We start from the raw sequence: 24,850 nt of genomic DNA, 5'->3' as shown, positions 1-24,850 counted from the left end.
GCTTATATTATTTTCAGAGTTCATACTTTTACAAAATAAGCCTAAATTAAAAAGAGGGGGAGGGGTTATTCCATAATTATTTGTCTTAGGATTGAAACAATCAATGTTCACCATTCTGTAAAACTCCCCCAACAATGCAGCACTCGAATGAGCATTCTTACTCTCACTCAGAAGCTACATCTTGCTTGATTGGCTCAGCATGCCAAGCTGCTGGTCTCACTAATGAGTTCTACCGTCTCACTAGGAGGACAATATGTTCCTAACTACTGGACGCTGACACTATCTCCAGCTGTGCTAGTGAAATCACAGAAATGGCATTTTTATTAGCTTCTAATAAAAAAAAAAAACCTACAAGGTAAGATTTTTCACACACGGACTAGGAAGAAAGCACACATTTACCCAAAGCCAACATATATTTCTAAAATAAGCCTTACTAAAAATTGCTTTTGGATACTGAGCATTTCAGGGATTTTTATTCATTTATATTTTGTTTTTAATGTTCCCTTTGCAATCTCATAATTAGAATCATTAAAATTCTGTCATTATGATCTGGGAAAAACACAGTTTGAGACTGAAATTAAAAAAAAAAAAAAAACTAGTACGAATATAAAAACAGCATCTCTAAGAGAAAAACCAGTATTACTCTAGACCTCCCCAGTCCATAAACCCAAGTAAACCTAGCATTATTTTAAAAATCAGGCTCTAAATATGGTATATCTGATGAAGAGTATATAACAATTTTCCTAGAGTTACTAACTTTCAAAGATGGCCATGCTATTGTTAACATGCTCTACCTTTTTGGCATCTATGGCTATCTGGGGGTGAGGAAGAAGAAATGGCACTTGGGAAAATGGAAGAAGAGCTCACCTACAATTCAGAAGGTTGAATTCAGTCTCAACCTAGAAGTATGACAGGTAATTTTAATGAGTATTACAGGAAGGTGGGCCTTACTTAGGAAATGAGAATGCAAATTCTTTGAAAAGAATCTTTCCCATGAAAATTTACTCAAGGAAGTAGAATTGGAGAATGCCACCTTGAAGGACGCTCTCTACTTGCCCTGGAAGTTTACCTGTACTGGGAAGCAGTCCCATTACATGGACAGTTATCATCAGGAAACTCAATCTTCCACATAGGAAGCAAATGCAAACTGCCTCATTCCAGATATAATTACTTTTTGTTGTACAAAAATGTTACTTCTTGCTTTCCATTCAAAAAAATCAGTTGGATAATCACTCTTTTAGTTAGGTTAATTGTAGCTTATCTGAACTCCACTCTTTGAAGAATTAAACCCATAGAATAACTCAAAATTTCACATTCTAGAAGTAATAACCAAGTTAGTCTCTAATTAAAATCTTTTACTCTTTGGTATTCAGTTGTACATTTACATAAAATGTACTCTCATTTTATGAGAGTAAAGATAGGCTTTCCACTGACACTTACTGTAAATATGGAAGCAGTGTAAAACAGGAGCGGAAGAGGGGTCTCCTTTTTATTTCTCTCCTGAAGAATGAGTTGTGGAGGATGTAGTGGTTGTTCCACATCATAAATCGACCTCTTTCAGACCTCGAGAGTTGGCTTCTTCAATCAATCGAATAACAGACTGGAGTAGAAAATAGAAGGTAAAGTACAAGAAGTTAGAAAAAAGCAATCACTATGAAATATGAAAAAATGTTACTATAACTAAAGACAAAAATAGTTAACCTTGCTGTTAACATCAGAAAAGTTTCAATAAAGTACACAGAGTCAATTAATTCCCTTTACACAGGATTTTTGGGGAGGGAGGTATGGGGGCAAAGAAACAGAATAGAAAGATGTTCCTTCTTCAGAAGAGCATGGATTTTTGCCTTATGAAACATGTGAGGCCCCAGGAACTACTCTGTTCTATTTTGAGGCCTTAACAATGTCCTGGAGATTTTTTTGTTTATATTTCTTAAGGAAATTTTCAGAAGAGGATTAAAGATGGTACTGTATACAGTTCAAATAACTAGTTAAGTTCCAAATCCAAGAAGTCTTTCAGAGGAAAAACACAGGGACATGTATTCTGAGAATACATTTTAAACAGCCTCTTATTCTCCTTGGAAGGTATTAGATACTAGTGATTACTTAAAAGAGTCTCAGAAATCTTAATTTCCTTGTGTATTATTAAGCAATTAACATACTAGGTAGTTTTCTTTTGCTATTGCCTTAAAAGAAAACCTAAGGGTAAATAAGTCAGTTCTCCCTTTTTGTAATGCTAGAAATGAATTTAATCAAATCAAAGAAGTCAAATCTTTGGGAATGTGAAATTAATCTCTAAAGTCCATTTCACTGTTTTTAAACTTGACTCAGAATTCTCATTCAGAGGCAAAGTAAACCCATCATCATTTTTAAAATCTTACTTTGTGATTTATGAGCTATTCTTACCATCTCAGACTAAGGATACATGTACACATATGACAGAATTTTAAATGACTGCTTTGCCTGACCACAGCTCAATAAACATCTTCAAGTATTTCTTCCAGGGGCTTAAGAGTACTTGTTTCCCATTAGACTTCGGAAATGCTAAGTGTAACACATGATCCAATGAACATGAGCCCAGGAGCCAGAAAATAGCCAGAATTACACGAGTGCTCATCTCATTAAAATTATTCCAAAGGGCCACTGGGTCTGAATACTTGGTTTCTACAGTATAAGATACTGGGGAAAGCATTTTACCTCTCTGATAACAATGGTCTTTATGGATTCCAGATTAATGGAAAGAAATACATCCTCAGAAAAATTGAGAATAATGTTAATTATATCGACACGACTCAATTTTACATTAGTAAGCTCTTTGATTTGTTGTTCTGTCTAGTTACTGTTGTAAAGGATTAGAAGGAAAGGGCAGTGAAAGACAAGAAAATTTTAAATGCACTTTTTGGAAAAAGAATCTGTAAATACCTCAGGATACTCTCTCCATCCAAAGTGGTCCCTACAGAAGAACTTCCAGATTGTGTGATAAATAGAGTTTACATTGCTAGAGGGTGGTGTGGACAGCCTTCGTAGTTGGTCAAATTCAGTTGTTTCATACACATTCATGGCATTCAAATCTGCCCAAAATTCTTGTCCTCTAAAAAGAACCCCCCAAAAGAACTGTTAATACATTGCAAAATAGAAATATCTAAACATCTATCAGACATTAAAAATACGTAGTATAGCATGCTATAGAATTTTCAAAACTTATTTGGAATAAAAGGACATTACAGGTTGTTTCCTCATTTCCTACATGCCTTTTCTTAACAAGACCAAAGGTTCCAGGCCACGGAGTCATGGTAGGACTGACTGATGCTTTCCCACAGTATCACAGACTTAAACCAATCAACATAATCCAACCCGCCCCCAAACCCTGGTGTTTCAGTCAATCAGGGAGTCAGTTTTAAGATGAAGCTGACATAGCAAGCAGATAGAGAAACAAAAGGAACTTCTCTTGAAGCTTGCCCCTTTTTTCAGAGGTATCAGTTTAACTAAGTCAATAGAGAATACACAGTATTGCCTGAATAAAGGGGGAAAAAAAGAAAAAACAAAAACAAAACACCCAGATGAGACCAGTATTGCTATTTTACCCAATATCAATACTATCTTTTATCCGGGGGGCTGGAGGGGAAGAAGTTGGCAAAACATGAAGAGAAAAATAGTTTGGATTACTATGAAGTTTAGCTATGAGAATATTTTTGTCATTTTGTTATCTGGGTCTGCTGCTGCTGAATCAGCACTTCATAAATATCTCCATACTATTGGGGGAAAATCCCACTATATGAATCAGTATCTTTTAAGATACTGAGGTGGTCCAATTAAAACCTTTGTCTTTCTTTTTTAATGGATCTTCATCTAGTGTTTGAAACATCTGAACCGTTATTTAAATAACTGGAAAAATGTTCATTGTACTGTTCTTTTTGTGTATGTTTCAAAATGTCCTTAAGAACATATGAAAAATAAAATACATCATGAAGTAACATCATAGGTATCAGCAGAGTGACTAAGTTTCCAAACACATTCCTTCATCTTTCCACACTTTCCACAATGAATTTCTAAATGGATGTCTATAATACACAGGATACTCCAGATCTAGTGGCACTCACAATGACTGGTTCATGTGAAATCCAGGTGTCTGAACACATTTTCCCAATAATTAACTTATTTCCTTGCTGTAAATTAGGATTTTGAAAAGGGTATTAATTTTGACCTATGGGTTTTGTTGGTTAGTACAACACTTTCCAAATTCTTCTCTTGGAACACTTGTTTCAAGGACTGTTAATAGGTATTCTGTGTAAAAAGCATTCTGTGGTCAAATGTTTGAAAAAAACTTGGTTACACAAAGTTAAACAATTTACTTACTGCAGCCACTCCTCAGTCCCTTTAATATGCTAAGGTAAATACTGAAGTACCATGATGAGGGCTATAAAGTATCCTTCCAAAATTGTGACAATGCTCTCTTCCTTTTTTTCCATGAATACCTATTAACATCTCTCAATAAACACCCTTGGCAAATGTCAGGGAAAGAAAATCTATTTCCCACCCTCTATCCTAATGTTCATAATTTCTGAAACAGATTCTCTGTGGGGAAAAAAAAAAACAACAAACTCAAGTCATATATCCAAATAATGGTGCCATGAAGCACGTAACTTATAAAAAGCAGGATGTTCCTTTAAAAATTCCTAAGGAGTTCCCCCAAACCCCTAATTTCCGGCTCAGAAAGAGACTGACAAAGAAAAAGAAAAAAGAAAGAAAGAGTACTGACTAGCAGGACATGATATTTAAAGGAACATATACTTTAAGTGTGAAATGGAAATAAGACAAAAAATGTAGTTCCAAGTCACATTTGGACACTTGTTTAAAATTTTTATGTTAAATAAGGATATTTAATTCAAAAGGAAAAAAGTGTTTCTGGAAAATTCTTTAAAAAAAGAAGAGAAAAACGCTGAAAACTAGAACTCCTATACCTAAACTAAACTTCACATTAAGTTGCTTAAACAATTTTCACTTAATTTTAGGAGAATCTGATACTGAGCCGAGAGATATTAACCTGTTTCTCCTTCTTAACATAATTTCCAGTTCTAAATAGATTTTCTTGCTTTAAGTTCATTTTCTAGTAACTGTTCCCAACTATGAGTTAAATCCTCAGTATTTTCTTTAAGGAATTCTTAGAAACAGCAGTTATTATGTTAATGTGCATTATAAACAACCAATGCTTTTTGCTGTTAAAGTACCAGATTTTATTCTGGACATCACTCTAGCAATTTCTGTTTAAGCCTGTATTATTAAGACTTCATAGATAATGATTTGCATGAGAAAGACATCTAAAACTGCAGCTTTTGCCACATCCTCTGTGCATTTCAGTCCATTGGGCATTATGAAATTTCTATGACAAATCCTAATTTACTACAATCAACTGTTCTTTGGATTGATGTATCAAAGTACTGTTTTAGCTCTATTTGATTTTCAATATGCTTTTCTAGACTTTGCAGAGACAAAACAACAAATTTGAAAAACATTAAATTATCTTTTTATAAGATTAATTTTACCACCTGCTCTCCCTTAAACAGGGAATGCTTAAAAAAATCAAAGCCAAGAGTTTCTTTTCTCCTCCATCTGCATCAGTAAAAAAATGCATGCGATACCGATGCCAAATGTTCAACATACACCACTCTTCTTTATCAAACCATTGTTTCCTATTATGAGAAGGCAGTTATAAGTCATGTATGTGTGGTAATGTGATGGTGGGCTGTATTAGGCAATACACAAAGAATTAAACAGATGTAGTTCCTGGCTTCCAGGGGCCTTCAAGAGAGAAATAACTAACAAAACATAAAACCAGAGTCCACACATCTGCCTATCTAAACTCATCAGTGGCAAGTACATCCTGGGAATGAGAGGATAAAGAGTAGGCAAGCAGCATTATGGGACAGGAGGTGGTTAGAGGTGTCCAGGAATGGATAAAGATCAGGAAAAGTTAAGAGGCTTTATTTTATTCAATCCAAGAGAGCTCTCTCTAAGAGAAAGAATTTTATGAACCGTTTTAAATAATAGGAAATAATGCCAGTAAAGAAAGAAAGTAAAAATAGTACCAGGGTCGTATAGAAGAACAAGAAAAAAAATAATTCTTCAAGAGTTTCACTTCTTGGAAGAAGGGTAGGGACAGGGAGGGACAGGAGCAGTGCAAATAGCTGGGAAAAGGAAATCTTTTAAATAGGGGTACAAAACAGATAAGGAAATGTGAACCAGGGTAAAATAGGCAACATGAGAGATGTCAGTCAGGCCATGAACTGAGGAAGTAAGCCCAGGGTCTCAGACCCTCAAATTTAAGAGTATGAATTTAGAGTACTGAGCAGACGGTGATAAAGGGTTGAAGCAATAAATATAGGATGTGTGAAGACTGAGCAAGACAGACAATGCCAGAGATTCAGAGGTAGAGGGAGCCTCTATAAAAGTAGGGTGCAATAATCCTGGTAGATGAGAACCCAATCTGGCCTAAGGATGTACCCACAAGGGATGGCCAGAAAAGAGAGAGTATGGGAGATAGCCACTGTACAGGATTTAGATTTGACTAAATATATCATGTGGCTAAATCAATCAGTACTGACCTTACCCAAGATATAATCCTATCATGATGAATCAGGGAAAAAAAATCTTGTAAAAAGATTGATGATTTTTGCTACAAAAGAATGAACTAGAATTGTTAAAATATGAACAATTCTGTTTCCACGTTTCACCAACAAACACACCACCACACATACCAATATAAGAATCCAGATACAAAACGAATTTAAAATTCTGAAAAGAACACCCATTCTCATAATTTAGATGCTTTATAACAATGATTCTCCTCCTATTCAACAATATCTTGACATACCAAGTAAGACATTTCCCAATATTTATTATCTATGCATAGAGCATCAACACCAACATTAAGTCAGAAAGAATGTCCCACAACCATTTCTTCTATGTATATTTCAGATACAAAGAACGTAAACAAGGCCATGATGTAAATAATAAACAGAGCTATAATGAAAACCAAAACTATTTAAAAAAAGTTGGGGCGCCTGGGTGGCTCAGTTGTTAAGCGTCTGCCTTCGGCTCAGGTCATGATCCAGGATCCTGGGATCAAGCCCCGCATCAAGCTCCCTGCACAGTGGAAAACCTGCTTCTCCCTCTCCCACTGCCCCTGCTTGTGTTCCCTCTCTCGCTGTGTCTCTCTCTGTCAAATAAATAAAATCTTAAAAAAAAAAAAGAAAGTTGAATGAAACAGAAATTAGTAAGAACATGATCTCTTTGTTAGATAAATGGTTTTTGGAATTATGCATTTGGGAGCTCAGTAAGGAATGTCACCATCTTTAGACAATTTCTCTGTATTTTATAAGTTGTTTGAAACCAAGAAAGAAATGTGAAAAACAAAAATCTTAGGTAGACACATTGATTAAGCACTGGGCTATGTGCTGGGGATAAGATGAAAAGGGCCAGAGTCAGTAAGGAGAGAAAGAGAAACAAGCAAACCCAGTGGTATGGTGTGAAATGTGGCACAAAGGTGCTCTGGGAACAATTCAGAGGCAGAGGGCCTACCTCTGCTGGAAAAGGGGGTCAGGAAAGGTATTTATTGGAGGTATCCTAGAGTAGATGAATGAGAGCCAAGTATGGCTGGCCACCAAGCAGACAATGGGAGGTAGGACATCACATGCAGAGTGACTGACATGTGAAGAAGCCAACCAAACAAGGCAGGAGAGAGCCAAGAGCATGCAGTACATACAGTTCATGTGGGAGGTCAGGGTGTATGTGTGTGTGAAGGGAATGATAAGAGTAAGACTGGACTGGATAGGTTGGGCTGGGGCCAGATAATGAAAAGCTTTGTATGCTGGGTTAAGAGGTCAGGACTTGATTCTGTGGGCAGTAGAATCACTGGTGTATTTTCAACAAACTTGAAACTTCAGACTTGCTTTTAAAAAACGACTCCAACAGTGGTGGCATGGGAGGACTGATTTCTTTATCTTTAGTAGGAGAGGGATGGGGAATGGGGGGGGAAGGGTGGAGACAGGCACTTATTTGCTGAATATTTATTAGCATGTTTATTATTAATAATTACTCTTATGCTTAGCCATCTGTAACTATTAGAACTGCACGAGATAAAAGATGATAGAGACCTAAGGAGGCAACAGTAGGGAGGCTTTGAAAGGTATTTAAGAGTCAAAATCTAACTGCATAAGATAGGATTACATGTGAGGCTGAAGGGAATGTAGAGTCTAGGATGTGTCTCGTGTTTCTGATCTGGATGACTGGGTAAGGTGCCATTACATGAGACAGGAATTGTAAGAGGTGGAACACGTGTAAGTGGGAAGATGATGCAACTAAAATACAGATCTCAGACTTTAGCAACAGTCAATTAAATATAAATTTTCTGGACCCTACTCTGAACAGTTTTAACCAGAGGGGCTAGATTTCAGAAATGTGTCTTCCATCCTCTAAGACTGAAATGGTTTCTACAAGGATAAACCTGTGATCTCAAAATTAATTAACACCTGCCCTAATCAGCCGACTAACTAGACACAATTAATAGGTCCTCTTATTTTATTACTGTGATGTAGAGTGAAAATTTCTCCCAAAACTGAGGGTCATAACAACAGAATGATAAAGATCAATGAAGTATAGAGACTATTTAAGCTCTTCTGCTATGGACTTGAGACAGGCATGACAGATGGGACATGTGTGCTGCTGCTAAAGAAATTTCACAGGCACACAAAATATAGCTGGCTTTTGATACCTGGCTTTGATGTTTCCAGAACTCATTTAGCAATGCTGGAATATCTAGCAGCTTATATTCCTTCAAATATGTTACAAGGTGATGAGAATCAAAGCCATGGCATATACAATACCAACGTATTTTGTGAGAGCAGTGTAGTTATTAAATTTCAGAGGACCTACGTATTCTAACTTTATGGTTCAGAAGCATAGTAAACTGCCATTTTATTCTGTTACTAATTAAGATTTTGCTAATACTGACTCAAATAGCACAGAGTTATTGAGGCAATAAAAAAATTTTCTATAAATGCTTACATACAAGGCAACATCATCCAATATTTAGCAGAGGTTAAATTCTATATTTAACTTCTACACTATGACATGGGTCTTAGTACCAACTGATTTTCCCCCTTTGTATCCAGAAGTAGCTATAGCCACAGACATGCCTACAAATCAAAATTAGAAGCTTACATTATTATGCATATGGCCCTCAGTAGTTATGAGTGGGCCTAAGAATCAAATGTTGACAATTAAATCTGTCCACCTCTAAGGAGACTGACTAAATCAAGACAGGATTGCTGAGACTTAGCTCACTCTGTAAAACAATTAACATCAAACTTGGATCACGGATTTAGCTTATGGTTCTAAATACCTCAAATGATTTTGGGTAGGTAAAAATATTCTTCACTTTAAGATACAATGAGTTTCGGGGCGCCTGGTGTGGCTCAGTCATTAGTGTCTGCCTTCGGCTCAGGTCCTGATCCCAGGGTCCTGGGATCGAGCCTCACATCAGGCTCCCTGCTCCACAGGGAAGCCTGCCTTCTCCCTCTCCAACTCCCCCTGCTTGTGTTCCTCTCTCGCTCTCTCTCTGTCAAATAAATAAATAAAATCTTTAAAAAAAAAAAAGATACAATGAGTTTCTAGGAATCAATTCTTAAAATGGTGATCATTTTAAGGCAAAATTCTGACTGCCTGCACTGCTCCCTGGTGCCTCCTGAGGCATCTTCGAAACGGGGTGAATGAGAAGGCAGAAGTTAGTGAGTGGATGCTGTCTAGATCACATTGATCTGTGTTGTGTGTTAAACACCATGTCTGATTTACAAATTGTGAGAACCTAACTGAGGTCTTAAAGTCATTATAGAATGAACACTGTGAAATAAAAATGACAGGATAAATAAGAGGAGAAAAAAAGGCAAATTTCCTACATGAAAGATACCATTTTTAAGCTTTCTGTAATTCTATATTCTCCAAAAGCATGTAGGGGAACTAAATAAACACTAACATAGTTTATTCTCAAAATCCTTTGTACTAGACACATATGAGTACACCTAAGTGCTTCCTAAACCCTAAAAAATACCATTACACTGAAGTCCCCTCTGTCCCACTAAAAGCACATTATAATATCCACTTGAGGAAAAGAACCTGCTAAAAGTTTTGTTATGTTGGGCTTTTTGTTTGTTATTACAAAATTATCAGATCAAAGGAAAGAACACAAAAGAACTTTCTAGTAAGATGTGGATAAGCCTAAAATCTTTAATAAATAAAAATTACACCTTTGAAATCAGAAGATCTCACTGCTATCTATTTACAGAGGCATGGGATTAAATTTTGCACTCTGAAGACATCAGAAATGTCATACAGCCTTAACTTTTAGCCAAGTTCAGTCACATGTCCTGAGGCTCCTAGAAGGCAACTTAAGTGAGACATACTTCTCAACCATGGCCAGAAGAGGAAGTGAAACTTAATTTCTACAAAACAGCTGGGATAGAAAGCACATAACAGATTTTTAAAAATGTGTATCATACCTTATACTGCCTTAAATTATGCAGTTACTGCTTTTTATGAAGATGAGTAAATATCCCATTTGTAAAATGAAACATTTTTCCATCTTACCTCAAAATAGACAATGAAAATTGTTTGCCATGTACTCAGGGCACCACACTGATTAATTCAATTTTGTGAATACAGAATTTGACAGCATTGGAAGAGGGCTAAAATATATTTGCTTATACAATTTTTCTACTTGATTATAAAATCAATTGTATGTAAATGCTAAAATTACTTTAAAATAATTGTTTTCGGGCACCTGGGTGGCTCAGATGGTTAAGCTTCTTTCTGCCTTCAGCTCAGGTCATGATCCTAGGGTCCCAGGATCGAGTCCTGCATCAGGCTCCCTGCTCAGCGGGGAGCCTGCTTCTCCCTCTGCCTCTCTCTCTCTGTCTCTTATGAATAAATAAATAAAATCTTTAAAAAAAAATAATTGCTTTCAAATAACCTCAAATACCTCATAACTCATTTACACATAAATGAAATAATTATAATTATCATAAAATATATCCTCTAATAATCACCAGTAAAAAATACAATCTATTAGCTTAATTTATAGATCATCTTTTAAAATTACAAACTCCTTAAAAAAGGGTTTTATTCAGAATTTTCTCAACTTAGCCTTGTCTTTTTTCCCCACTTAGTACAGATAAACTAAATGACAAATGAGCAAATTAAAAATATACAGTTTGATGGCTTATTATGAGAACCCAGAGATGACTAAGAAGCTCTCAAAACTAGAGATTTGAATGTATGCAAACTAACCATACAGAGAATTCATCATTTCCTGAGTTTTTTTAAGCAAATTTCTAAAAGAAAAAAAAGACTTCCTACAGAAAACATATTAGGAGATACTTTTTTTATTATCTACATTTCATAAACTATGACCACAAAACCTTTCAATAGGGCTTTAAATTAGTAACTTTTTCTAGGGGAGAGGATTCTATGAAACCAAGTTTCTCTGACAGATTCAATTTTATCAATAGTTAAGATAGCCTAAATTATTTTTTGGTAACAAATTAATTGTAGAACACTTTATACAATGCTTCTGATGTGTGGCAGCATTTGGACAATCGAAACGTCAGAAAGCAAGCAAGCAAAGGGCCTTCTGTTTCATATATTCTACCCCCATTCAAGGATGTCTTTCTTTTATTACCTCAGAAGGCAAATCTACTATTTCTTCTGTGCTTATTTTTATTCTCTCAATGCCTGGAAATGAAAGAGCAAAGCCAGGTGACAGTCAGAAACCAAAGACCAACCGCAGCAGGAAATTATTTAGAGTATTTTGTGCCATTTGCCCTCTCTACGCCCTGATCAGCTGCAGGAGCTGTGAAGATCACAAGGTGCAGGCAAGATTCTGAAAGCATACACACTACCGCAAGCAAAATCACCCTTGGGCCTCTATCCCTGCCATTCTTTCCTGACTATTCAGTGCTGGTAAAAATTTCAAGCAAAGAAGGTCACCCAAACTCTATGGCTATATGTCAAATGAGAAGGGGCAGTTAAAAAAAAAAATCTCAATCCAAAAAGAAAAAAAAATTTTAATTTTAATTTATTGACACAGAGAGAGAGAGAACAAGCAGGGGGAGTAGCAGAGGGCGAGGGAAGACCATGCTCCCCGCTGAGCAGGGAGCCGGATGTCTGGCTTGATCCCAGGACCCTGAGATCATGACCTGAGCCTAAGGCAAACACTTAACCCACTGAGCCACCCAGGCGCTCTCAAAAAGAAAAAAAATTGTAACAAAGAGAAATTCCTATAAGTATGGCCTAAACATATTTTCCAGTCATATGAGAAGTGCTATGTTTCACATAAAGAGTATTCACAAATCCTTCCTTATGCTCAGAAGCAAGAGCCAAAATAAAGGACATCCATTTGCATAAAGAATACAAATTTCCTGAACTCCTTCTCAAATAACTTAGTCATGGGAGATTCTAATACACTCCTGACACATTTTGTGGCACACATACTTGCAAATCACTGGTTTCTGTAAAATGTAAAAGGGAACAGTCACTGACATTCTCACTAAGAGCTTACCCTTTCACTGTGATGACCATGCAAAGGTTCTTTACTGGCCAAGTGGGCGTTACCAGTAAGTAAACAGCACATAGCAGAGAAAGATCAAGGAGACAGACACATTTTGTAGTGTGGACACAGCAAATAGGAATGCTTAGTTAACTCCCTTCTGTGCTTGTCTTAGCAACAGAACAGGTTAGTTCAGCAAGGAAAATTGTAAGTTTCACAATTAGAAGTTTAATATCATCAACTTCTAATATTTAAGTTACTGATCACAGAATTTGTTATAGTTAGCACAAGACTGCAATACCTTAATTTTGCACAAATCAAGTATAAACCTTATAAACTACCAAGTTGAATAAATGGAATTTATTATACATAAAATCCTTTTTTCACCCACTGATTTCAAAATGTATTTCAGAACTTACCCCTTGCAATTTCAAATTTCCTTATTAATAAGGAATTAATCTGTATTAGAATTTCAAGGCTTTTAGTTCATGTGTCAGGGACTGGGCTGGATTAGGTTTAACACAGGGATTTTAAATAGAGGCAAGTCTGTGCAGTATAATTCCTGGTCCCTAGAAAGCACTACCATAAATAATCTATAAATATAAGAATAATACATTTGGTTTTGTTAAAGAAGTTCTTCATATCTAAAATGTAACTTGTTTGCTTCTAGAAATGGTGAACTTTAGAAATATTTTCTTTTGTATAGTTTGTGCTTATGGTGTTGCAAAGTACAGTTCAACCCAAGATCTTAAGCTAATACTTAAAAATTTCAAACCCAGAATGAAACAGAACATAGCTCAACCCTCTGCACTCAGGTATCTTCCAAAAAGATACAAAATCACTCATATTCACTTCACTTCAGTTTAAGACTCCCAGTTTTATTTTAAAAAAGAAATTCTGCTGCTTTTATGAAGGGAATTTCTTGCAAAATTTACCGGTATTTAATTATCAGAACCAGCCTTATAAAGTTGTGCTAGAATAATCAAGAATCATCTTATAGTTCAAAACATGTTTTTTCCTTTGCAAAAATGATACACACAAATACTTAAGTTTTCCTTCCACAAAAAGACAAATGCAACTCTCAAACAGGACACTAGTAGTTATTAAAGGTTGCTGATCTACATTAAGAGGACCTCAGGTCCTAATGTAATCAAAATTATTACAATCAGACAAAGGATGCAAAATCTGGTGGTCTCAAGTCAGAGGATAAGAAATAAAAGAAGTCAGAGGAAACTAGTCATAATATCAAATGGCTGGATTTTAGTAGCATTTCTTGAGTAGCCCAGGTTTGTATGAGCTACATACTGTTTCACCCTTTAGAAAGAGCCCCCAAGCCCAATATAAAACTAAGGATCACCAACTAAGATCAGAGATGCACAGATAGAATTTATAAATTTACTTGCTTTATGGTAGAATGCAAATCCAGAATCTAGAAATTCTAGTGTAACAGGAGGAAATAGATTTACAGGAACATAGTAGAGTTAATCAGTCAAACTGCAGTTTTTGCATGTCCACATGTACAGAATGAAATCTCAAATGATGAATGGAGCACACTTATTTTTTCCCATTTATTTACAATAAAACATAAAAGCTCTAGAGTCAACTCAAGAAAATGCATACTGTATCATGCAATTATTTTTAGGGACTGCCAGATAACCTTATAAGCTATTTCCTTCAACTCTCTGACTTAAAAGTTATAATTTTTGGCTTTTGCAAGGTTCATTTTCATTACTGTAAATACTTCAGGAACAGACTGACCCTAACCTGAAACCAGGTGACAGCTGCTTCAAAAAGTCTAATCTGCTTATTAACAAAAACCCAGAAAGGGAATAAATGGATGATTGCTATTGATTCCCATGATAGCTCTACACAGACCCAGTAACTTCTCTGGATTAGTATAGATAGAAGCCAATTAGTTTTATTTCATATGTAAATAGAGCATAAAGAGGTACAGAAAATAATTCACTGGATTGCTTTATCCTAAAGCAGAAGGCACACATTTTGAAAGTCACTTCAAACACAGTTCTTGCTTATGGAGCTCTCTCTTTCTCTTAGGCAGGAATTTTTAAAATAAATTCAAACTCATCCAGCTGTGTATATTCAAGAAATACCAAAAAGTCACAAGGCATAGTAAGTTTCAGCTGTTCTACTCTCTCCAGTGTTATCAATAACACATAATGAGTTAGTTCCTATATCATCACAGCTGTGCAGGCCAGAGCTAACTTGGCTAATTTAACTATTCCAGTATAGTTCAGTCAGGAGCTTGCTCTACTTTAGATAATCCACTCTGCAAGTCAAATAGAAAATAGCAGCATATGCCCTATATTATCATTAATAGCACTTCTCCCTGTCTTCTTTCACGGAGTTCCTGTGAAGTCATCTAATGGAATTGTCCCTTAGAGTGAAAAAAAAAAAAACTTCTAAGAGCAATTAACAATCAAAATCACTCAAAAGTAAGACTGAAACACCACTCTAGGCTTAAACCATAAACTAGTAAAACTCCCTCTCATATCAATAAGCTTTAATTCCAAAAGAGGAGAAAAAGAACACTGGCCTCTGAGAAAAATTAACCATGGAGTCTAGGTTTGTACTTTCTTCTTCACCCTCCTCTTTCAGGAATTCAGGATCAGAAATAATCACTTAACTTGGGATTTATTTTCACCTACAGATTACCTACAAATAAAGTTTGCAGAGTGCCTTTTCTTCATGGATGGTAATAACTAGAAGACTATTCTGTATTCTGGCACACTTTAACATGAATATAATATGAAAAACAGTGGTGATCTCAGTTGCTAAAGAGAAATTTGCACATCCTTCACAATTTCAATTATCCACAACAATATTCTATACAGTTAGTAAAGAAAGCTCTTTCAAAACTGCTTAGTCCTGCCATTTAGTATCATTTTCTACTAAGGATGAGTGCCTAAATTGTCAGAGACTGTGTTTTCTTAATCGAAAACACAACATTCAATGTTGTTTTCTTAACTGTGTATTTGGAATTTGGAAATTCTCCAAAGCCCATCCCGTGTGCAAAAGAAGCCTTGGCCTCTAAATATGGGGAGTACATACATACAACTAGCTACCAGTTGATGTCAGCAATAAATATCTGGAGATATATAAGGGCAGAGTGAGAAAGCAAAGTGGGATTGTATCATACTTTGGGATAAAGACAAAATTGGAAAAGAATAATTAAAATAATTTCATTATAATGAATCAAATAAGCATTAACTATTGAAATCCTCTTTTTTTTAAAAAGTGTTTTTAGTACCTAGGGATCTTGACTAAAGAGTTGGAAGGGACCTGTGACCTTACCTAGCTAAACTTCCTTTCCAATTTCCTTCTTGAGAATAAAATGAACACTGCACATCTAATTTGGATTAATTTAGATCTTAAATCCAATACATTTGCAAAACAAAGAATTTTATCTCTACAGTTTGAAACTATGAACTTTTGCCTCTGCTAGAGACCCAGAACTATGAACTCTCCCCAAGTTCCATACATGAAGTAACAGGGATATGGTATATAATAATGATTTTCCAAGTCATATAAACTGCTGGAAACAAGTGGGATAAACAGTTGTCATTCATTATTTCTGTAACCAAAGACTGCTGGGCCAGACTTGGGTATATACACAGCTGAACACACACTTCCTGGTTATGTGCAATCTGTACAGATAGACCAGCTTTACAGGCCTGACCACAGAGATTAATAGCTTTAGCCAAATAATGTGGTAACCATGTGAACCTGGGCTGCTCCAGCTTGTTTGTGAATCTCTCAGCAAGGCTCAACATGCCGTTATCTGCATCTTGTTGCCAGGAAACACAACATCGCTTTGGAATACAAGGAAAACCAGGTTGCAATGACCACAGGTCAACTTCCCAAAAGCCTAATTTTTGACACTTAGCTATCTACAATCTTATATTTCTTACTGGTGTCTATGGAGAACTTCACTTTACTAGTAATTAACTGTTAATACTTTTTGCTATTTTTATCAGAGCAGGACCACTTACATTTACAGCAGCAGGACCATTACAATTACAGGAGCATTAGTAATTACAAAAATTCACTCATACTTTTCCTCTCAAGTGTCAAATGAATGTTAGTTTCATTAAAACAGATGTGGAAATCAAGCACTCACTCCAACTACTTTATAACTGATACAACAATGTATACTTATGGGTCCATATCTAATTCTTTAGCCAAATAATTTTACCAAAGAATATAATACCCAATATGCGCTGACCTAAGAGTTCTTGGATTTTTTGAGATCAAAATATCTTTCTTGCCTTGCTCATGGTAACAGAATGTAATGTGTTGGACAATAATCCTGCTAGTTTCTTCCTGACCAATTCAAACAGATAGAAACTTAATGTACCAAGATGCTGAAGTACTCAGCAGACTGGAAATTTGCTTCCTAAGAGTGAAGTGGGAGGCCACTATTCTGCAGTTTTGCAATCTGGAGATGGAAGGATTACAGTGGCTTTGAGAGTATATAAAATTAATTACCTTGACATACCAATTAGAATTGCTAGCTCAAGGGCAACACAGATTTTGGACAATACCTTATTAAAAGATTTTTGAGATAAAATGGAAAACATTTTTCTTTCCTCCAATGCTTGCTTTAAAAAAAAAAGTACTTAGCTTTATTACAGTATCTAAGAATTTTGATGCCCAAGCAAGACAGAATCTTGAATATCTAATATTATCAAGATAATACATTGATTAGAAAGCTACATTCTTTTTTTTAAAGATTTTATTTATTTATTTATTTGAGAGAGAGAGGGAAGAGAGAGGAAGAGAGAGGAAGAGAGAGGGAGAGAGAGGGAGAGGGGGGGACAGAGAATCTGAAGCTGACTCCACACTGAGCGCGGAGCCCAATGCGGGGCTCAATCCCACAACCGTGAGAGCATGACCTGAGCCAAAACCAAGAGTTGGATGCTTAACTGACTGAGCCATCCATGATTTAAGCTACATTCTTGCTATTATCTTACTTTTATCCCAAGGGGCTCCTATATAATAATGCCTTAAACTTAGTCTTATATTGTTTCTTATCTTGTTCCATGCATCCCTTTTGAAACACAAGATGCAAAGTTCTAGTCTCATGATAATTAAGTTGCTAAAAAGACACAGATCTGTGTACTATACAACTGAAATAATGCACTATTAAGAGAAAACCATTTACCTAATATTAGAAGGGAGCAAGTTTAAACAAAACAAAACAAAAACCTGGTTTCTACAATGTCAACAATGCCCTGGAACTACGTTGAACACAGGTTAACATCAAGACTAACAAAATTAGACAACTTAGAAATGGTTTACTGATACCATTTGATTGCTGACTCTCCAGACACTTGGGTTAGTGTAACCCAAGTTATCTGTAAACAATGAACAAAGATGACTCTTAAGAAAGTGTTTCTTTTGGGGGCATCTGGATGGCACAGTTGGTTAAGTGCTCTACTCTCGGTTTAGGCTCAGGTTGTGATTGTGAGGTCATGAGATCCAGCCCCCCACCCGCTCAGCACGGAGTCTGCTTAAAACTCTGTCTCCCTCTGTCCCTCCCCAGACTCCCCACACCTGTGCATGTGCGCGTGCTCGCTCTCTCTAAAATAAATAAATCTAAAAGGAAAAAAAAAAGGGTTTCTCTTGGATTTGTGGATTAGGATACTCAGCATATTTTTCCTTCCTAAGGGTCATGCCTTTCCATACTACATCAGGCCATTCATCATCTGTGAAGCTGTCAGGTTGCCCTCACTGTCTCCCAAGTCAGGTAGCATGGACAGATGTATTCTTCTCCCCTCATATAATTTTAATCCTTTCTCTTGGTCATAGACAAATAGCTATTAATATCACATATTTTAATTCCTATACTACACGAGAAACAACTAGAAACATAAAGATTAATGTTTACTATACCACCATTTTACACTAGCAACTTCACAAGTGGCAACTATCATTTTCCTCCTCATTTTTATGTTAATTAGATAGGAATTCAGATGTGGAAGTTTCAATTCCCTATGAGTGACTATTGCTTGGGCATCCACACTTAAAAGAACTGAATTATTTATGTACATGCCTTGCATACAAAAACTTGAGGATAATTTTTTATGTAAATGATAAACATATCTATTAACATAAATTTTCCCTTCAATTCATTATTCAGGTCTAAGAAAACAGCCTGAATTGTAGAACAATCTTATCTGTAAGATAAACAGAATAATAAACTTAATGGTAAAAAGCTTTAAGGAAACTGAAAGAAATTTAACATGTTTGGGCATGATTCAGAAGTTTGGGAAGAAGTACACAGAAAAACTGTACCATTCAAAATGGAAAGAGGGCCACAAAAATCTCCAAACAATACTATTTCCCTTTAAAAAACAGCAGCTACTCAATATGCAAAACTTCAAAATAGATAAATTTGGTATTCATTATTTATGCTATTATAAGATTAACCTTGGATTTTCTTTCAAAAGCAAGATCTCTTCTGTGATTAAAACAGTATCTGATTCGGGCACCTGGGTGGCTCAGTTGGTTAAGCGACTGCCTTCAGCTCAGGTCATGATCCTGGAGTCCCGGGGTCGAGTCCCGCATCGGGCTCCCTGCTCAGCAGGGAGTCTGCTTCTCCCTCTGACCCTCTCCCCTCTCATGTGCTCTCTCTCTCTCAAATAAATAAATAAAATCTTTAAAAAAAAAAACAGTATCTGATTCACAGCATTCAATGTATATGCAACTTCTCAGGCACACACATAGTGCACAGAGTGACATCTGAATTGTTCAAATCATAAAACCTTCATTGTCTGGTTAGGTAAACAGTCTGCATTCAACCAACATGAAATATCAGGATATAGCATACAGCCAAAAGAATAAAACCTGTTAGGTTACTACTGAAAGAAACCACCCTAGTAAGCATTTAGCCTCTTGACCTCTATAGGATTTAACAACAGCTTTAAAGGAGTTATAAATACATACCCATACTTCATTCTCATTCTATCATTCTCTGGATTACAGTAAAATCTTTCCAAGTGCTCCTGGGAATCAGTGGATACACTCTGCCACTTCTGAGTAGTTGTCCTCTTGATCTGCCAATGATATGGCAAGACCGTGTGGTGCTTCAAACAATCCCTGCCATAAATACAAGTGCCTTGCAAAAAGTCCATGCAAATTTCAATTCCGTTCTCTTGGTGAGTATGGTACTGTAGCTGGTTCACCAGCTCAAACACAAGGTCAAGGGAAGCCTCTTCACTTTTGTCCTGAAAGAGCTCAGTACTCAACTTATCACTGGTGTCCAAAATGTACTGAATTGTAAAACTGTTGTCCTGGAAAACCCCTGGAATGTAATCCATGACTTTGTCTATGCAGTCAGGACTAGCAGGAACATCACTTGAAACTGAATGCAAAAGGTCAGTCTGGAAGTGCCCTGCTGTAGAATCTGCCACTGTCCCCCTGAGAGTTTCAGGTGGAAAGCTGTGATCCTGGATTGGAACCACTTGTTCTGGAGCATCAGCGGAAGGATGGGCTTCTGGTATTTGGCCCCCAACACTTGTCCCATCAGGAATCAGGACAGACATACTATTTTCTGCTGGTGGACATGACGGACTGATTTCCAGGGGTTTTTTCACTATAGGTTCATGTAAGCTGCTCTCATCTGCACTCTGGTTTCTAGATCTGAAAACACCATCAAGTGAGCCAGATTCTAGCAAAGTATTTAAAATTGGCCTCAAAGACCTCAGGGTTCCGGTTCCCAATCTCTTCTGCTCCTTTTTCTTAAAACAAGTCTTCAATGGAGTGATCTTCTCAGACAGTCTCATTTGGCATGAAAAATCATCAGGAGGAGAGGGAGGCTGCACTACACAGTCTGGCTCAGGTTCGGTGGTTTCCATTTCCATGGTGTGGATTAGCTCCAATTGCTCCTCAGAGTCTAAAAATCCTACCAGGAAAGGAAAGAAGATGATCATTTACAAGCTGACAACAACTGGTTCCCATTCATTCATCAAAATGTTTTGTTTTAGTCTAAGTCCCTGAAGTCACTCCTCTTATACCATATTTTATCTTTATTGGTCAATTTTAAATTTTATTGAGAAATTAAGGCTCCAAAGCAGCCAAGGCTATTCAAAAGCCCACAGCAGGTAAAGGTAAAGAGATAGTACTTTCCAGTAGGCTCTTGATATTTATTTATGGACAATATACAATTGGTTATTCTGCTGGGGTATGAATTTTTACTGTAAGTCTAGGGTGTGTTGGGGGGTAAGGAGTAGAAATAAGTGTGGCTAATAGATGACAACAGGGAAACCACATCTCTGCTTTGTGGTTCTCTTCAGAGTTGTTTATCACCTATCCCACGAGGTGATAAAACCTGTTTGTTAAAAAAAAAAAAAAGTTCACCAAATGAAGGATAAACTTCCAAGTTAAAAAGTGAGTGAATTTAAAGCATGAAGATATATTCAAGAAACAGGGGCTCTCAAATGAAATGTTATATGACAGAAAGCCAGGAGCATGTTGAAGCATTCCTAAATTCCAATATATTCCCCAAGGATGTTAAGGGTCTATTTTTACAATCCCCAAAACATTACTACTATTGGAGGAAGTATACCAGTTGATTGTTTAGCAACAGAAGCTACCTATCAGCAGCAAACACTATACGCTGTCTTAGAAACCAAACACAACTTCATAATTCAGAAAGGGCCTCGTTATCCTTGCCTTCAGAAAAGTTACATACATGATTTTATCTATTAAAACAAATGAAGGCATATTATAGAAAAATAATACAAGAATATAAAACATACACTAAATGTTAGATTCCTAATGAACTACTGAGACCAAAAAAAAAGTGCTCTCTTCAAAGAATCAGACCCCTTGAAAAAACTAAAACTTAAAGTAAAAAGCAAACTTTGTAAAATGACAAATGGTGTGTCCTCCACAAGCTAACATTCATTAACCAATTCTGAAAATATTTACTAAGCATTGTACGAGGTGGAAGAGCTGGTAATGAGCAGTTAATCTTCTCTCTTGGCCAACTGACTAAAAGAAAAAGAGATCATTGATGCAAGGGCCCATGACTTCATCATTTGATGAAGATTATGCCTAGCACAATGCACACGGTGGGTGCTCTATAATATTTTTTAACTGAATCACTGAAGAAAAAGCACCTGTTATATGACTAGTTCTGTTAGCCTTTATAGGTCAACAACAAAACAATAAAACTGACTCCCCAGAAAAGTGAATATTCAAGATCTCATTGGAGAGATTCATGAATCTACATATAAAAAGTTCATAATGATCAAACTCAGAAATAAAACAGTACAGCTAACGCTTGAACAAGGCCAGAGTGGGGATGGTTCAGGGAACCCAACCCTGGAAAAATCCGTTTGTAACTTTTTGACTCTTGCAAAACTTAACTACTACTAGCCTACTGTTGACCAGAATTAACAGTTGATTAACACATGTTTTGTGTTATATGTATTATACACTGTATTCTTACAACAAAGTAAGCTAAAGAAAACATTGAGAAAATGGCAGTAAAGATAAAATATGTTTATAGTACTGTCCAAAATCCGCATATAGGCGACCCTGCAAAGTTCAAACCCGTTTTTCAATGCTCAACTGTATATAACCAGGTGTTAGTGCACACGGTAAGTACAAAAGAAAAACGCAGAAAAAGAGTTCAGTGTGAGTTGGCATTGTTAGGGAAAGCTTCACAAGGAGGGACTTGACATAAGACATAAATCAACTGGAAAGCAGCCAAGCCAGGCGTTATTATTCATCACTCGGTGCTCTTGCCTCAAGGCACAATTGGCACAGATTGTGGTATTCCCTCTCCACCACCCTAAACCCGCTTGTGTCTTCCGTGGCGCGCGCGCGCGCGCACGCACACACGCACACACACACACACACACACACACACACACACACACACACACGGCCACGCCACTCCTATCACATCCAATCAAGGGAAAACAGACACTGAACCAATTTTATTTCTAGGGGTGTGTGTACACACACACACACAAACACACACACTGTAACTTTTCCTGTTATTGCGCTCCGTCAGGCTCGGAAATAAAACTGAGGAAGAGGCAGAGAACTGAGGAGTGGCTGGAGTGGGGAAGTCACTAGAACCTAGTTCCTCAATTAGTTTGCATAACAGAAAAATAAAGATTGCACGGACACTTCCTCCGGTCCCCCGCTGCAGGCGACCTACCGCTCCACCCTTCGCCTCGTGATATCCCCCGTCCTCCCGCACTCCCGGTCCCTGGCACCGGGCACAGAATTCACCCGCAGCAAACTCAGGGCTCTCGCCCACCAGCCGCGGCGCGACTGCCGGACGCCGAGCCCGGGTCCGAGAGACGCCTCCTGCCGGCCGCGGCGGTTTTCGCAGCTCCGCCCCCCAGGCCGCGCCAACTCCGCGCAGCACAGCGGAGGCGCCGCCCGGCTCGGCCAATTCCCGGCGTTCCGAAGCATCCCACCTCCTCCTTCCCCCTCAGCAGGCACCGGAGCGCCCCCGAACCCTCGCTGCAGCCTCGTCCCAACGAGGGACGCCCGCCCAGGCTTCCCTCCATCCCAGAAGCCCCTCACGGCGCCTTCCCCAGTTAATTTCTTCCTCGCCTCCTCAACCGACCTTCCTGAGAGGATCTTCCTGCGAGTCTCGGAGGCTCGCAGAAATAAGCCGTGAAGCGCAGGGGGAAACGCGGTCGGCGCCTCTCGGGGTGCGGCGAGGAAGGCGAAGTCTTCTGCGCCTTCAAAGTTGATCTGAAAACAGCCTGCAAACTTCTGGGCTGCAGCCGGAATGCGGGTCTGCCGGAAGGCTCCCCTCAGCTGCCGTGCCCGGCCCCTCGATCTGCGAAGTGCTCTGCTCCTACGCCTCAGAGCGCTCGGGGTCCGCCCGGCGGGGGAGGCCGCAGAGACGCGCCCCCCGCGCCCACCCAGACCAAGTGGGATCGCGGAGACGCCAGCGACCCCGACTAAACCCTTCAGTTTAGTGTCTTTCTCCAATTTATACACCTGCCCGAGGCCGTAAGTGATTAAGAAGTGTAAACCAATCCCATCCCGGTACTGACGGGATCCGAGTAAATTCGGTAGAAAAAAAACGCAAAGTCTAAATATCAATCACCCTAGATCCCTGAGAGGCTGCGAGGCCGGCGCCCCCGTCCGCGCCCGCCATCCCAGCTAGGGTCTCTTGTCCGCCCCTCAGAGCCCACCCGGAGCCCTTTACCTGATCGCGCAGCCTGAGAGAACGGACCGCAGGAGCCGAGTCGCCGCACCGCCGGCAGCGTCCGCGCGGGAGGATTGGCGCGGAGAGCGGGCTTGGGCGTCTAAGGGTCGCAGGCCGGAGACGCGACAAGCAGCGCACGGGCCATTCCGCCGCCGGAGTGCAGAAAGCCGCGACCGCACTCCCGATCCAGCTCGCTCGCCTGTCACCCCGAGCTCTGCTTTAAAGTGGCTTCCGGTCGCCTCCTCTCGGCTGCCCCGTCGCGGAGGCGGAGCCTGGGCAGCGGGGGAGAGGGGTGGGGTGAGAGGGCCGGGCGCTCAGTGGGTGCCGGGAAGGAGGCCCGCCCCACGTGCGCGTGCGCGCTCGCTCTCAGGGAGGCGCGCGAAGTGTGCGAGCGGCGGCCGCGTGCTCCCGCGAGGGGGGCGTGTCCTTCCGCGCGCCGGCTGGGTACCGGCGGGTCCAGGTGTACGCGCGTTGGGGAGCGCGCGGCTGTGAGGAGGGGTAGTGTGTGACGTGTGGGGCAGGCTCTACCTGTCTGCAGACACATGGAGGGTCACTGTGTTCCGAGGACACCCAGGCACCCGAGAGGATGTGAAACGGAACGAGCCGTTTCTGTGCGGTTGGCTTTATTTGCCTCCTCACAAGACGCCTCCTGCCCTTGACGCCGCGGAACCCCGAGAGGAGGCAAACGGCTGCTACCGCCGCTGCGGCCAGACGGGGTCGCCCGCCCCATGCCTGACCGGTCGGCCCAGCAGCGCACCCGGGTCGCCAGCCTACCCGACGCGGTCGCAGGCGCGCCTGTTGGGCAGGAAACGTAGCCTAACAGAAGGGAAACCTAGCTTTGGGGCTTTGACAGTAAAAGCGCGAATATGTCCTGGAAAGCCCTTAAGTACCGTAGTGACTAATTTATTCATTTAACAAATATTTGAGTGTCTGTTGTGTGCCAGGCATGCAGCTAGGTTTAGGCTACGGCCCCGATCAGCTCAGACGCCATGCCTGCCTTCATGGAACTTGCAGAGCACCTTGTACTCATCTTTAAAATATACACCGCA

General features: G+C 39.0%; 1 protein-coding gene across 1 annotated transcript in view; it reads right to left on the bottom strand.

Moving 5' to 3' along the window:
• The window catches only part of LOC113918234 (TCDD inducible poly(ADP-ribose) polymerase), a 31,298-nt gene extending 7,223 nt beyond the window's left edge, over window positions 1–24,075 (bottom strand). Inside the window, 5 exon segments of the mRNA XM_027586494.2 lie at window positions 1,441–1,552; window positions 1,555–1,600; window positions 2,920–3,088; window positions 19,562–20,519; window positions 23,802–24,075. Coding sequence (XP_027442295.2) covers window positions 1,441–1,552; window positions 1,555–1,600; window positions 2,920–3,088; window positions 19,562–20,478 — 1,244 coding nt within the window. The 5' untranslated portion in view covers window positions 20,479–20,519; window positions 23,802–24,075.
• Between the last annotated feature and the right edge of the window lie 775 nt (window positions 24,076–24,850).

The sequence above is a fragment of the Zalophus californianus genome, chromosome 1 (genome assembly GCF_009762305.2).
Source record: "Zalophus californianus isolate mZalCal1 chromosome 1, mZalCal1.pri.v2, whole genome shotgun sequence".
Classification (NCBI taxonomy): domain Eukaryota; kingdom Metazoa; phylum Chordata; class Mammalia; order Carnivora; family Otariidae; genus Zalophus; species Zalophus californianus.
This window is presented reverse-complemented; position numbering and strand designations above follow the sequence as displayed.